This window comes from Protomyctophum bolini (assembly GCF_963924005.1).
Source record: "Protomyctophum bolini genome assembly, chromosome: 19".
NCBI classification, from domain to species: Eukaryota; Metazoa; Chordata; class Actinopteri; order Myctophiformes; family Myctophidae; genus Protomyctophum; species Protomyctophum bolini.
The window spans coordinates 26123748-26139842 of NC_137880.1; the positions used below are offsets into that span (position 1 = coordinate 26123748).

The window sequence follows — 16095 nt, forward strand, 5'->3', positions numbered from 1 at the left end:
AAATCATGTAGTGAATTTCACATAATCGCTTTAAAGTTTAATTTAAGCTGATGTTAATCAACTGAAGTTTATCCCCAGTCATCATCAACATTCAGACAATATAAAACGGAGGAACATTGTTTTTAAACCACGTATTTCAATGTAATGCCTGTAAACAAAAGATAATAAACAATATTGACAATTTGCATATCAAAACTAAATTTGACTGAATCTAACAGGTTAATTTCTCATTCCTTTGTCAGTTTTAGTGTTCACGATGATGATACTTCACATGGCCACCCAAAGTTTTTCACAAAGCACTAAGGCACATTTTGGTTGGCTGTTATGAATCAAAATGACAGAACTAAGCATTGATTAGTGTCTACATCGGGTGCTCGTTCATCTCTCATGTCATATTCCTTCTGCTACAATTGCTTTGGGTTTTAGTTCCGTTTTAAAGTAACTTATTTAAAACGTATTTAAAAACAACTAAAAAAATTGTAGTTAAGAGTACATTCATACACATTACAAGGTCAAATCAATCATGTGTCGTTAGTTACCAAGAACCCCTTCAGCGGGGAACGCAAGTACAGTTTAGATCTGGACCAAACAAACAAGCCTGACTCTATCGAAACCTGTGCACATTCTGTCTCTAGCCCGGCGCAGGCCTGTCCCATTGCCTTTGTGCCCCAGACCTTTGTGTTGTAATTTTGTTTCATGATTTGTTTTAACTGTCATTTTGCTAAATGAAATAACTACACACATTATTTTCCATTTCAAAATGAATCAATTTTCAATTTAGGCATTTAGCAGACACTCTTAATGGAGAGTGATTTACAGTAAACAAGGAAAACACAAGGCATTAAGGCAATACATCAAATGCATAATTATAGAAAAATAAGTAATCTAAGATAATAGGCCATTCTAAACAGTATAATATGAAAACTTCCTAAAAAGGGTTTGATTGAAAAATAATCGGTGGGATCTTTCTGAATAGGCCTAACTTCCTCTCACGAAGGACTCACAAAGCGAGTGTATGGGGGAAGGCAGCAAAAACCTGGCATTTAAAATTGTAACCATTGATTGACATAACTGATACAAGGATTTAACAATCCACCAGAATATGCAGATTAGAGAAATTTGAAAGATTGAAAGAAATACTGTATGTTCAGAATCAGGATCTTACTGTACTGTATGTTCAGAATCAGGATCTTATTGAAATAACGTATCTTACACGCAACTACCGACCCAAATGATTAAAAACAACAAAACAAAAATACATTATATCTGCCCACGGCACACTGGCACAACTCTGGCCCAGGCCCAGGCCCAGTAAACATGTAAACATTGCAGAGGTTTGGGAGAGTGACTGACGCTCACCTCTTCTCCCCAGGTTTCTCTAGTATGTGCAGAGGTCTTTCTAAGGTCACATGCTTGCTTCTCTGAGAACTAGGTTTCCACCACTGCCTTTCAGCTTGCTCAGCTCCCAGCGGCCCTCGCCACACAGCTTCAGCTGGACGTCATGGAACTGTTGTAGAGGCAGAACAACAAAGGGTCAGCTTCAGGCAATACTTTACACTGGGCATTATACAGTATATGCACATTTAAAGGGGAACTTTGCCGATGCTAAATGCCAACCCTATATGTCCCATTTTGAGGAGAACGGGTGAAGTTCACTTCCCAATGCGCTCTGTGTGTCAAGAGTATATGTCCACACATAGATGAGTTTACGTGGGATGAGTTTTACATACTGTAGGCAAATTCACGTGGTCTGTAGTCTATCCCTATCACTACATACAGTATGACTAAACAATCATCCCTTCTTCTCAGGCTAAGAAGACTTTGGAAACCCCAATCAAAGCTGCAAAAATATGTTTGCTAAAAGTAGTAAGTAACCCTGTGTGGTACAGTATGTAGTATGCATGCCATGCATGTTTTACTCAACCTTTTCCAGGCTGCTGCGGTGTCCCAGACTGACCAAGGTCATGCCCAGCTGTTTACAGGCTCGGTACAGCTGTGACTCTGCCTCCTCTGTAAGAGCACTGGTGGCCTCATCCAACACTGCACAATATAAACACAATACAGCTTATGTTATGCGAATACCAGTCTTAAAGGAGAACACCACACCAAAGCACACTGGCCATGCATCTACCTTCATCCCTGTGCCATCATCCATAGTGCCCTTGATTTTTCTCATAGATGCCCCCTCCTCTACATCTCCCTCTGACTCCCCCCTCCCCTCCCACAGCTTGCATTTGCGCATGTTGTCCTCCTTCTAATGTGGGTATTTAGATAGCTCCAAACTTTATTTTTTTTTCACGTATCGTATTATTATAGTATACTGAGACTCACGCATGCGCAGTTTTCACTCTAGGCCAGCCGTTACATGTAATCCCAGACGTAGTCGATTCCAGACGAGATTCTCGCGAGACGCGCGAGACTTCAAGCTGGAGCGCTCCTTTCAACTGTGATCCACTATCTCTCCCAGTCTCCCTCTTGTTTGTTTACATGCAATCTGATGACTGATCGCGTCGCATCATTATAGTCCTTATCTTTCTGTATTATTAACAAACTAGACTAGTTTCATAATGGCCGAAGTTGAAGAAGATGTTGAGTATATGTCTGAAGATTTTGAATATGGCGAGGAGCCCTACTTATACGAGCCAGAGTATACCGACGAAGATATGCGTCTAATGGAGGAGGCACGGATGAACGAGGCAGCTGGTGGTTCTACTGTTCCCCTTCCAGGCGTACGGCAGAGAACCGAGGATTTATTTTGGTGTTCATGTGGAAACTGCGATTTAAAGCCATTGGAAGTGGAATGTAAATGCAGCAGAGAATGGGAAGAGTGGAGGTCGAAGCCTGTATAGTGATGATGAAAACACAGAGACAGTAGGTGTTTCTCGTCGTCGCTCATGCATCACAGACAATGCAGATCTACCTCTACCCCATCTACTCGACAGAGGAGTATTGGAATTATTTTTTCTGACCAAGAAAATAAACTGGGACAAACGACCAAAACCAGAAGGAGAAGACGGGCACCTATCCGTTGAGTAAGTATAGTCTACAACAACGTAGCCTACTATTATAATTACTAATACCTACAATGATTATACATAAGTGAATAACGGATCTAAATCTAATCATTCACCATTACATGACTTGTATTTATGAACGTTGACATTCTGGAAAATAAATGCATGCAAGCAGGGAGGCTATTCACCCCCTCCCCCTGAATATTATACCTCAGATAGAGGCCTATATCTACCAAGCATACACATTGTTGTAAATTGTAATCCTATTGTAATCCTTTTCTAAAACTTTTCTCTTCGAACACAGGCAATGCAGACTAGCCTCCTATAGGATTGTGTTGGAGTTCGTCCTCCGTGGAGAAACGCTTGGGAAAGGCAACAGAATTGTTTTGCCATCATGTTTGGTTTCCAAAATAAGAAGCATCTACCCCTCACCATCCGGGCTGTATCGTGGATTCTTAGAGGAAGCAGGAGATATCAGTGTTGGTTTTTCCTAGAGATGAATAGCCTAATTTCTACAATGTTTCTCTCCCTTGTTCATTTCAATCCATTTTCAAATTGAAAGTAAATTACAATATAACGACTGGCTTTTATAATGTTGTCATTATAATTAATAAATGTCACTGTTATAAAAACCTATTTGTATTATTTATAATTTCCTTCCATGTGACTATAACAGTTGCCATAGAAATTCATGCTGTTGGCTCATTATTTATCTAATCTAAATGCCAGTGTTATTTCAAATATAATTCATTATATTGTATTTCTATTGATACTATATATATTAATATTTTAACATTGTACTATTGACAAACCTTTAAAATAATGTCAATCATACATACTATTTTGGGGTGCATTTTTTAAATGAGTCACAGAATGACACGCTTCAGCCAATATGCTCAATTCTTATTGGAAGTAACAACAATATAGTGTTACACAGATTCAATACAGGAAAATGAATGAAAAAAATATATATATATAATTTGTATGTAGATAAGTAACATAAGTCTGGAGTAGGTAGTTATAAATTGACGCAGCACCATTTTAGCAGTAGTAATTCCCACTAGTTTGGCATTTACATTTTTTATTCAAAGTGTTCAATGTGCAGTGAAGTCAATAGTATTTATCGGCACGGTGGCACATTCAGTAGTGCTGTTGCCTCACAGCTACAAGGTCCTGGGTCAGACCGTGACCCTTCTTTTTATGTAGCGAGGCAGTAGTTTCTTCTTCTTGTTGTTTTGGACGAAAATCATCTGCCTTGAAGTGATCGCTGCAAATAATGCGTCCTTGAGTCTGCTCATCTGAGCTATTGAGATCCATCTGTAGTGCTAGAAGCCAACGTCTCCTCAAAGTAGGTATCGCATGAAAACTTATCGCATGAAAACTTTTTCTCTTTAGAGTTGACCTAGTCTTTGCGGTTGAACAGCCTGGATATATACAACGAGGCATGTTGTTGCTCAAATAAATGAAACTAGACAACTAGTAGGAATGCTTGACACGCGTGCGAATGTAATTAAACAATGTAAACACAAGTGGTAGGCGGCGGCGTGGAAGAGCAGAGCACAGAGTTGAGTTGACAGGAGCTTGAAGTCTCGCGCGTCTCGCGATAATCTCGTCTGGAATCGACTACGTCTGAGATTACATGTAACGGCTGGCCTAGAGTGAAAACTGCGCATGCGTGAGTCTCAGTATACTATAATAATACGATACGTGAAAAAAAAAAAAAGTTTGGAGCTATCTAAATACCCACATTAGAAGGAGGACAACATGCGCAAATGCAAGCTGTGGGAGGGGAGGGGGGAGTCAGAGGGAGATGTAGAGGAGGGGGCATCTATGAGAAAAATCAAGGGCACTATGGAGGATGGCACAGGGATGAAGGTAGATGCATGGCCAGTGTGTTTTGGTGTGGTGTTCTCCTTTAACACTGGCTACAAAATAGGTGCAATAATAATAATCAAATGTTATACAGTATATCTGCACTTGAATTAAAACTATGACGCTGATTTTACCCATTAAAACTGGGAAAGCATCTGTGTTATTTTATACTTTAAAGGGCTATTAAAAAAAAATCTTATTATTATTATTTTTTAAAGCAAATATTTTTAACTGCAATCTTTGCTTTTGGGGGTCCCTGGAATAAAATATTTTGAAATGGTGGACCAAAACTGTAGAAAATACTTTTTTATTTTTTAGAAGACAAATCTTAATGAGGGGGACAAAATAATTGCAATAATATTAATAATAATAATATGTTATGATCAATATATCTGCACTTGAATTGAAACTATGACATTGATATGAAAAGATAGAATATTGCCAACATAATAAGAGGGAACACATGAACTTTGTATAGGGAAACAGACCTGCATATTTGGGCTGCAGGTAGAACAGTCGTGCGAAGCTGAGACGTTGCATCTCCCCCGGAGAAAGGACATCATACCTAAAGAGAAAAGAGAGAGAGCCACAACATTTCTTTTAGAATAATTTGGTCTAGTTCATTATTTTACACAACTCAATGTGACACATGAAATAATGATAAAATCCTCAGTGTGTGTAACTCTGAGAGTACAAATGTAACCAAATGTACACATTTTTTTTTAGTTTTTGGCTTTTTGCCTTTATTGATAGTTACTAGTGAAGATAGACAGGAAAGAGGAAGGGAGAGACATGCAGCAAAGGTCGTCATGAACGGGACTCGAACACGCGACACAGCCTATATGTGGCATGCATCTGGACCACTAGGCCAGCGGGCGCCCCAGAGTGCAATTTTCTATTCCCGGTTTCACTCTTACCAATTCCACTCCACCGTCTCGTCCAACCCACCGGTACGCTTCAGGAGACTGGACTGGAGAAAATGGCAGAAATCTGGCTTTATACAGTGTTGCATCCAAGGTGAATTAGTGTCAGCTTGAAGGTAACTGCATGCTAGAACCCTCAAGAGAATCACATACGTTTAATACGGCCGTCAGTTATGGACAATGACAGTGGGTGCAGAATACTGGTATTGAATCCTGTATGAAGTTTAATTCAAATCGGACTCTAAATGAAGGGTGATGACAAAGGGATTGTCACAATGTCAAAATGTGTTGAACCCAAAATGCAGAGTCACGACTCACGACATACAACCAGCGGAGTAGTGTTCAAACACTAATTAATTAATTAAATGCAGAACAAAAGCAAGGCAACAAAAACGGGCAGAGGATAAGTAATCCCAAAATGCAAACACAAAAAGGTATGAGCAAGTTACCAGAGGTATTCAAGGCAGGGTCCAGAGGAGCAGAGACACAGGCAAGAGCTCCAGGGTAGACAACATAACAACAACGTATGAACTGACAAAGTGTGAGTGCAATGAGTCCAGTTATATATGGGGCAGGCTGATTGTCAAAGTGTTCACAGGTGGGATGACGAGGGGGTTGGAGACAGGTGAGTGAACTGACTGTGTGAGTGGAAGGGAAAGTGGGAGTGGCCAGGTCTGACATGGTCTGTGGAGAGACAGATCCTAACAGGGATATTGACAGACGGACGGACGAATGGCAAACCGTAAACCAGTTTGTTTTCACTGATATTGTTACATTTACAAGTATAATAGAAGCATGCAGATGTGCCATTCCAACTCTTCACGATTTCCTGATTGTTTCCTGAAGATATTCAGAAAATGCATGTTTTCCCTGCAGGTTTTATTCACTGAATAGCCTTGCTAATTCTACTGCTTTGCTACTGAACATAAGTGTCTAGCAAGAGGAACTCTTATCTGAATAGAATTAACATACATGTATAACACCTTAGCAAATGCCCCCCTTTCTCACTGACGATGTTCTGTTTCTGACAATGCAATCTACTGAATTGTCAATGGCAGGACATGCAAAGTTCTCAAACAGCACATCTGCACATCAAATTTACTCACCACTCCTGCTAGCTCTAGAAATTGTATAATTCTGTCATCATCCACACCCCCTGAAAACAAGACAGCAACATGAGGCCAATACTCAGTGACTGAACAAATAGCTGCCAGTGTGTGTAGTGCAGTGGTAGTTTTATACAATACTATAGCTATATACTATAACTATAGCTGCAGATTTCACCATCATACCTGATGCAGGGTAAATATCTTTCAAAGGGTAGATCACCTGTTAAAAGAAAAAACAGTCAAACGTTAGTAAGAACTAAGTGTTCCTTTTGTTTTTTTGTTCCATGAAATATTCCACACAAAATGTGGAAGCATCTGTGACATTCAGACAAAAAAGTAAAAAAAAAAACAATACAAGCTCAGAGCGTGGCACTTTGTGCTGTGCTGCGAGCGTGTACATCTGCTCACATCTGTGTGAGACTGAACTGCTGATTTTGAAAGCATTTGTAGAATCGGCCTCAGGTCTTAATGTATTAACACTAACAGTGCAAGGAGCAAGGCCTCAAAGGGAAATACCTGTTCACGAAGGGTTCCATCAGTTAGGTAAGGCTTCTGGGGCAGGAACATAATGCCCCTGGGTCCGAAGCATGTGGTCATCTGAACAAAACCTGGGGAAAGGCAAAAACATGTGAGTAAACCTCAAGGATAGGAATGGGAATCATCTTCTTGTACACAGCTCTCCCTGCCATGCCACCGTACCGCTATCTGCCTCCCAGAGGCGGTTGAGGACCCTCAGTAGAGAAGTCTTGCCAGTTCCTGTGTTCCCCACCACTAGCAGGTGATTTCCCTGGCTGATCTTCAGGTTCAGGTCCTTCACCAGTAGTTCCTCCGAGTAAGGTGACCTGTAGGACAGCCGGTCCAAGATGAAGGCTGTGTCTGTCGGTCCTCCATGGATATTAAAGTCACTGTGTGGAGGAAGGAGATGGTGGTGGGAAAAATACTCCTGTTTAAAACATTTACTTGAGTTAAGGAATTGACATTCAAATATGCTTGCAGTACGTAAGTAAAACCATTCGCATGTAAAAAACAGGATTCAAACTTTTTCCAAATATAAAATAGGTAGGGCTGTCAAATGATTAATCAGATTAAAAATGAATTAATCACCATTCTAACTATGGCCAAAATATGCCCTTTTCTTGTGGGAACAGAAAGATACTCTAGCTCTCCATGTCTCTCTGTCTCTCACCTCGTTGCCATGCTATGTGAGCCACTACTCAATATTGTGCACCCTTTTATGGCAATATAACCAACTTGTGTTTTTTCCCCATCGGACTAGATAGGGCTTCTCTTTCAATCTCGATTGGATCTATCAGCCATCAGTTACCAGACCGATGACTAGTGCAGAGGGTATGGAGCGGGTCATCTAACCATGCATTAATTGCATATTTGTTTGTCTAATTAATTTAATAATTTCATCGTTTTTTGACAGCACTAAAAATAGGGCTTAAGCAGTTAATGTATATTTGCCTCTAAGACGCTGTGGAGACTGGAATGGAAGTAAACATGCCTCAATATTGTACTTATTTGAGTCAATACAATACACAGTACATTCCACAACTGAGAATAAGACCAAAGAAGGAAAGACTTCTTCATGAAAGGAGTTCTTTAAGACATCATCTCTGACCTTGGCTGTTTTAAACATTTTGGGACTCCTTTGCCTGGTGGAAAAAAGCCTAGTCCACCCTGCCCTGAATATAAATGTCGTACAGTAGCAGCCAAGAATGTTAAACAGACACACATAGTTATACCTGTCAAAGTTGTAGCTTTCCCCCGACGCTGGGTCATAATCACACTGCCTGTGCAAGATGTCATCCATTACCTCTCTCAGCTCCCCTATCCTGAGACACACACACACACACACATCTATCATCAAATAGCTGGATCTCAAACACGCACGTGTGCTCCCAAATGAGGCGATGGGTATGCTGTGTGATACCTGTGGGTGTATCCGGCCACATCTGACAGAGTGGTGGACAGGTCTATTAGCTGCGAGAAGCCGTTTATCAAGTAGATGCACACAAAGGCATTCTGACCATGACAGGGACAAAAAGAAAGAAAGACAATTGTGTATTAGCTAAAGAAAGATTTATTTTCCATATTATGTATATAGATGACGGTTCCTAAAATCAATGAGTTGTTCACACAAGCCTTTTGTTTCCTCGTTCCTTCTTTTTTGTGATGATGTTCGATGATTGTGATTGGATCGATGTAATCAATCTACAGTAACGATTAATTACTTAATTACTAAAACTAAGCAACTGAGGAGTAAGATCATTCATTTTGTTGTCCACCCTACTACTGTTTTTATTAAATTCTTTAGAAGAGGCTTTGCTGCCACCCAGTGGTTGAAGACGGAAGGCAAAGAAACACATTGTAGTACAAGCTTGCTTGACATTGTTCAAATACATTTTTAACTTTGACACATTCTGGACAGGCCATGTTCTGATTTGAATTAATTCTTTGAAGCAATCTTTCAGAGACGGATTCAAAGACAGAGGTTCTTACATAGGTATACCTATGATCCTAGGTCGGTTCCTGAGGCACTACACTGTCTCTCTGCATTTGATGATGTATGTATGTGTCCCAAATCGCCCAAAACGCATCTCTTGGATGCGTGCCTACCTTACTAATGAGTGCACTGAGATCACCAGGGCTGAGACCGTCGTAAACACCGGAGAAAATAGGGATGGCGAGGATAACGTAGCTGAGGAAACCTCCCAGGTAGTCAAAGGTGTTCACCCCAACTGAGTAACCAGAGAGAGAGAGTATACGTGAGATTATGATGTTGTTTGTAAATGTTTAGCAGATGCACACATTAACCCAACGCATCTGTGTCACCTTATAGCTTTGAAAAATAGCACTTTAGCTGTTGAAAATGTGGCGCAAATCTTAAAATATATATTCTCTCACAGTGAACATTTTTAACTCATATCTTTTTTGCTATCTGCTTCAGGGAGGTCCCTGGAACAAAATATTTTCAGGTGGGGGTCAAATACAGACAATTCTGGGGGTCCTTAACATGAAAAAGGTTGAGCACCACCGACATAGGTTTTTCAGAAAACTGTTTTAGAAGCCAGGTCTAAATGGGTTAATGGCAGTTGTTTATCAGTGTGTGTGTGTGTGTGTGTGTGTGTTTCTTACTGTAAAGCCAGAGCTCTTTGTTCATCAGGTTCCTTTGTGTATGCAGCAGAGATTGCAGTCTGCGGTCAGTCCTCATGTGCTCCACCTTACCGGCTCTACATTTGCACAGACAGATGCAAGACACTAACACGTACTGTACACATAGTGGGGGCTGGTGTGTAAACCATTATTTGAAGGCACATGGGTCAAATAGTCTTGTTGGCAGTGACTGACAAATTTGATACATTAAAGTGTTCTTTCTATATGTTACTGTACTTCCAAATGATGATCTACAGTCATTTGGAGGTCAAATATAGTATGATCTAGAATCTAAGTAGGAATATTCCTACGGTATGCGCCAAATACCATACACAGAATGTAAGAGCCATGAATTGGTTTATTATGTTTGGTCTATGAAATGATGTTTGGTCTATGAAATGAGTGGGCTGTCACTGGTGATTAACGTGGATGATTGACGGGCATAGGGGCGGACCTGATTCACCTGATTCATTCAATAACTCGCATGTTCACCTGCTTCACACACAGTGAGAAAGAGGGGGTGTGTGGGAAGCCGCACATTTGTTGACCGCTTTATACCGCTTATTTTGCTTTATTTGATTTACTTTATTTACGTTGGATCGCTGTGAATACTTTGCTTTATGTTTGAGCACCGTTTGAGTTATCCACCTGCCTTTAATAAAACACCTTTAACGCATTGTTTTGGACCCAGCGAAATCCTTTTGTTTGCGGAGCGCGTCTAACAACCTGGCCCATCCCATCGCCTCAGTCTCAGCGACTTATTTTTACATCAATCTCCCGTAGTCGCTCAACACAGAACATCTCCCATCCAAATAAAAAAACTAAACAGAACCACAATGTTCATGAGTCTAACCTGTAAAAAGCGGCAGACTCTGCATTGACTCTGATCTGCATGTGCTTGAACCTGGAGGCGGAAAATGATCATTTCATTTTTGCATGAAAGGTTCAAAGCCCATAATGCATTCTCTCTCGACATATCTGTTTGCAGCCTTCAAGGCATCTCCATATCAATCTGTGATTGCAAAGCCAACATTAGTCCCATCTAATTCAGCTGACACATATCCTGTAAAGTTTCCTCATGGGCAAATGGCTCTGAGCCAATGTCTACATGAGCAGTTCCTCTTCAAATGAACGTCTATTCTAAAGGTCTAATAAAGCTGTCTCTACATCGAACTATTCTAGCGATATTCAGAATTGTTGTTGCTACATGCTAATGTCTGTTTACTTGATTCATTCTAAAAAAAAACATACAATACATCTAAGGCAGCATTGTCCATGCATCAACACAAATTGTTTCTTTCACATTGTGTCCATGTGTTGCTTGTTATAACATTTAATTTACCTGAAGTCTCCTTCCAGTTTCTCTTGCTCAAACAGGGTGGCCACAATGGGACCCATAAGAATTTTGTTGGCAATTGTCCCAATCACAAAATAGCCAAATATACTCACAGGGCCAATCCATCCAGTACTGTAAGAAGGAAAAAGTAGATTGGGGTAGATCAGATGTTAAGTAGTATACATAATTACAACACAGTTGCATGAGGTTTAGTCCTATCTTTCACAGGGCAGTTAGGCATTTTCCTTCTATTTCCTGTCTCTCTTAATGGTATACTCTTCAAAGCACAGATGAAAGAAAAGATTGGAATGAAAAAAGCAATGAGAATGAGAGCGTGCAAGCCTTCGTGCAAAAACTAAGATCTAAACTAAGATAATCGCCGATTTCTTTTAATTTTTCAATGACAGATGTAGCCACTACGAACACAGATGTCCCAAGAAACTAGCCACCGAGTATGCTGCGCTCTGAGAGAAAAGCACAGCTGAATTCTTTGTTTTGATGAGCCGTGCCATTATCGTGGTTTAAGCACGGCTAGAAAGCCGTTTCAACCAATCAGATCGCTTCCTCGAAACGACCTGTTGTATAATGGTTGTCCAGTCAGATGTTTTATCAGATTGTTATAATCTCACATGTAGTTACATTGGTCGTTCAGAGCATTGGTAGGTGTAGTAATACAACCTCACCTGTAGTAGCATTGGTAGGTGTAGTAAGACAGCGTGAACGGTGACACTATCAGCCGACTGGCCATGGCGCTCATCTGCTTGCACAGCCTGTCTGCATCCTGGCTCATTCGCTGATCTCTGCAAGTCACACCAAATCACATCATGCAAATCGCCAGAACAAACTAGCCAAACTGCACTATATGATAAAATGTGGTTCCATTTGTACATTCTTCAGAGTTAAATTAACAGAGGCTTTTTACTGTGCCTTCACATAAGACTATAGATAAATATGTCAAGTTGAATATTGAAATGTGTATACTATAGACTACAGATTAAACAATCTACATACTATAACAAAAGGAAGTTGTTGTGGGAATAATAACTTAGGCTTACGGGTTATCTATGTCCTCTCTCAGTACGTTGAGGGTGTAATAGACCTTGCCTTGGAAGTAGTCCGCATGGAGGCTCTCAGTAAGTGTCTGTCTCCAGTTAACATACATTTGACTGCATATATACTGGTCCAGACTTTTAAGCTTAGGCATATGGAGAGAAAGGATAGACACACAGAGGGCGGGAGAGAGAGAAAGCGAGTAAGAAAGGGATATCTTACAACCACAATGTTTACACATATACCATACGAGGGTCATGCAACAGCCCAGTGCATCAGTGGACATGAGATTCCCTCCATCCATGACATATACAACAGACGTGTCCGTAATGCTCGTAGGCTTATCAAAGATCATAGCCACAGACTGTATTCACAGCCACTCGCATGTACATACCCCATATGCTGCATTATGTAATTATGCTTACATTATACAAAGTATGCTGCATAGTGCATACATATCATATTTACAATTAGGACCCATGCATTGCACACAGCACCTTCCAAGCAACTCAAAAGGGTGCTATGTTTCTACATAGCTACGGTATTTCTATACCTCTTACTATTACACAATTCTTTATTTAATAAAAACATTTTCCGATATATATTATATTGCCAAACTGAATGATAATGTATTGTGATAATAAACTAATAATCCAAAATGCAATAATTACAAAACATCTTGTGTAGCAATTCAGGATAGATGTATTGTAAATGGTAGATGTGCAGGAGTCATTCCACTCAAGATACTATGGTGTGGACTGAGATAAGATTTATATTGTCTTTATTTTTAGCATACCTAGAGGTATCAAAATAGTGTTGACATTTCCTCTTGTAGGTCATTATGGGGCAGCAGGTTGACCTGACCTCGTAAAAGAAGACATCGTAAAATAAACCATCGTCTTTTTTATCAACCATAGCAAACAATCAAATGGTAATGGCCCCTATGATTTTATTGTCTCTGTGAGGCCGATGGATGGGGAGATGGACTGTGGAATGCTCTGGATATTAAACATTGTGTAATGGGGAGGAGGCAAGGGCAAGATGCAACAGCTGACCAAATAAGCCAAGTTTGAAGTTTCACGATTCCACAATATTGTGAAATATGAATCACGAATGATAATTCCAATTTCCAAAACCATCCCCTCTATTGGATAACACAATTATTTATGGTAGTTTTCATGTTCTTTTGCGAGGCAGTTGCAGTATCAAGGGATCCATCCTGTTTTGTATAATCCAATCTTCTCAACTGGAGCATGCACTTTAAATAATAAAAATGGACAGGGCCATTATGCCATTACAAGTTGACAACAGTGGGACAGATGTTTTTAAAATGTGCACAATTATTGTTTGATAACAAATTTGGCCTGCTAACTAGTATCTACAGTATTACAGGCTCAGAAATGGATCAGCTTCTTGAGAAGAAGCTGTTTTGTCAAGAGGTGAAGTCTCAAGTATTTACTATTTACAGTTACCGCATTGTCCCGAATATAAGAAGACTCTCATTTTGTCAAGACTCACTTATGGAAAAATAACATTGAATGTCAAATAGTCTAGTCCCAGATTATAATATGGTCCCGTTTTTTGGATATTTCCATTGGTAAAAAACGTATATTCAGGCCAATATGGTACATGATTATGGTTGCCCAGCCCAACGCGTATTCTTCTGTCCAGACAGCTTGGCCTTGACCTTACCATTTCTCTAAATGCTTCTCACTTCTTTAGTGTTATGCAATTTTGTTTTCAGATAATCTAAATGTGAGATAATTTCTCTCTACTGTACGCCTGCTGGCTGTTTTTTGTTTCTTTTAGCCTACTGTTACTGTTAACCAGCTTTGAACTTAACGGGTCCATTTATCTTCTGCTAAAACAACAAACTGTTCTAGGTAGGAACATAAACAAACTTGCTTCTCTTGGGAATCTTGTCTGGAGGAATACTTTTCTTTTTACCTGCCTGCTAAAAGACTTTAACGAGGGCTGTTGGGATCCGGTATAGTTACCTGTTTGATCATGTAGTAAATGGTAACTGGTATTAACATGTTGTTGAGTGTCAGGATGTGAGCATGTGCATTCCCCTGCTGCGTGACGTTTCTAGAAAGGTTTGCCAGTACAATTTGCTTTTACCATTTTTGCATTACGTTAGACATCAACTTACCGTGGAATTGAGCAATATGAGTCCCACAGACAGGGACAAAAGAGTGGTGAATCCTGGGTAATCCTTGTCAGCCAGCACCTTGTAGAACTGGCTTGGAAGAACACCCACTTGGTAAATGATCAGTTGCTCTAATCATGGGAGGAAAAAAAGATGAGTTAACAAATTGCCAAGTAAGTCAAGTAATAATAATAATAATAATAATAATAAATAGCATTTTATATCGCTTTTCTAAGTGCTCAAAGCGCTTTACAATGGTTCATTCATTCATACATGAGAGGTGAAGCAGCGAGCAGTCGACGCCAGCGTCCTCACTTCCCAAGCTCACACTGACCAACTCATTGGGGAAGCAAGTACTAAAGCAAACGAATACAGCTTTGCACAATGTTTTTCCCATGCTTAATATATCAATCTTGAGCTGACACATGAAATGGATAGTCTTAGTCTTATTTGCTATGCCTGGGTGTAAGCTTGTGTCACGTTGTAAATTACTGCTTTTTTATTATGCTAATACAAATGTATTAAACTTTGCCAACGGGAAAGGTTAGGCTACTGTACCTGTCAAAGTAATTCCAAGCAGAGTTCCAAACATCAGCACACTCTGACTTGACCATGATGGAAAAAGCACCTTCTGGATACTGCACAACCTCTGCACAAACCTCCAGTCTAATTTTGGTCTGATGGCAGATGATTTAAATTACAATACAATTTAAATGTATTGAGACAGAAAGTAGCTCATAATAACATCTAACATATGTCTATTGGATATTTATGAAAGAAACACTTTGCAGATAGAAAGACCCAAATAATTAAAGCTTTTCGTACAGCTGCCTGTGTATCCTGCAATGTTGGTGAGTGTGACGTCGTTTAATACTATCCGATAGGACTTTTCTGTTTGGATCTATGGGCTGTCAATGGTTGGTGTGTTGCAAGTTGCAACTCTAGATTCAACCTAGAAACATGACTGTCATAATAATCATGTGAACCATGGCTAGATTCAACGCATTAAAAAAATCTAGTGTTTCAAATTGCGACTAGGCAGATGATAGAGAGAGAGGGCTCAAACTGGGTACAATTAGGGGACAATTACACCGTTAATACAGAAAATGGCCTACTACGTACCATTATATTTCAATATTAATATATTGCTGTATGATATCAGTATAAGCTGGTCTTACCTTTTCCTTTCTCTTACATTTCTCATTCCCAAAGGTGGCATCTGTACAAGCACTGGATGACACTGGGTCACTATTTCTCTAAATTACAGGAGAGTTCATGGATTTTGACAATTAAGGACGCGAACTATAGCTAGACTATAACTTCTTTTTCATTTTCTTTCACGCTACTTCACTTGACTACATACTCATACTGAACTATTTCTGAAAGCAAAACAAATGCTCACGCGTTTAAAACCGGACTTCCGCATTTTTTTGGTGTTTTTTCTTTTCAAAATAAAATATCTCATAACTTCAACTCCATTTAG

At 39.8% G+C, this 16095-nt stretch overlaps 1 protein-coding gene across 1 annotated transcript; it reads right to left on the bottom strand.

Moving 5' to 3' along the window:
- Positions 1 to 24: 24 nt before the first annotated feature.
- Positions 25 to 15979, bottom strand: abcd4 (ATP-binding cassette, sub-family D (ALD), member 4). Its single transcript, XM_080791214.1, has 19 exons — positions 15791 to 15979; positions 15171 to 15289; positions 14616 to 14743; positions 12469 to 12608; positions 12097 to 12213; positions 11420 to 11545; positions 10931 to 10981; positions 10060 to 10154; positions 9541 to 9662; positions 8855 to 8946; positions 8667 to 8756; positions 7618 to 7823; positions 7435 to 7526; positions 7102 to 7138; positions 6916 to 6965; positions 5804 to 5856; positions 5375 to 5451; positions 1925 to 2040; positions 25 to 1507 (listed from the first exon to the last, which is right to left on the bottom strand). Exons 1-19 carry the CDS (start codon positions 15829 to 15831, stop codon positions 1406 to 1408), a joined length of 1854 nt encoding a protein of 617 aa, XP_080647340.1. The 5' UTR covers positions 15832 to 15979; the 3' UTR covers positions 25 to 1405.
- Positions 15980 to 16095: the final 116 nt, after the last annotated feature.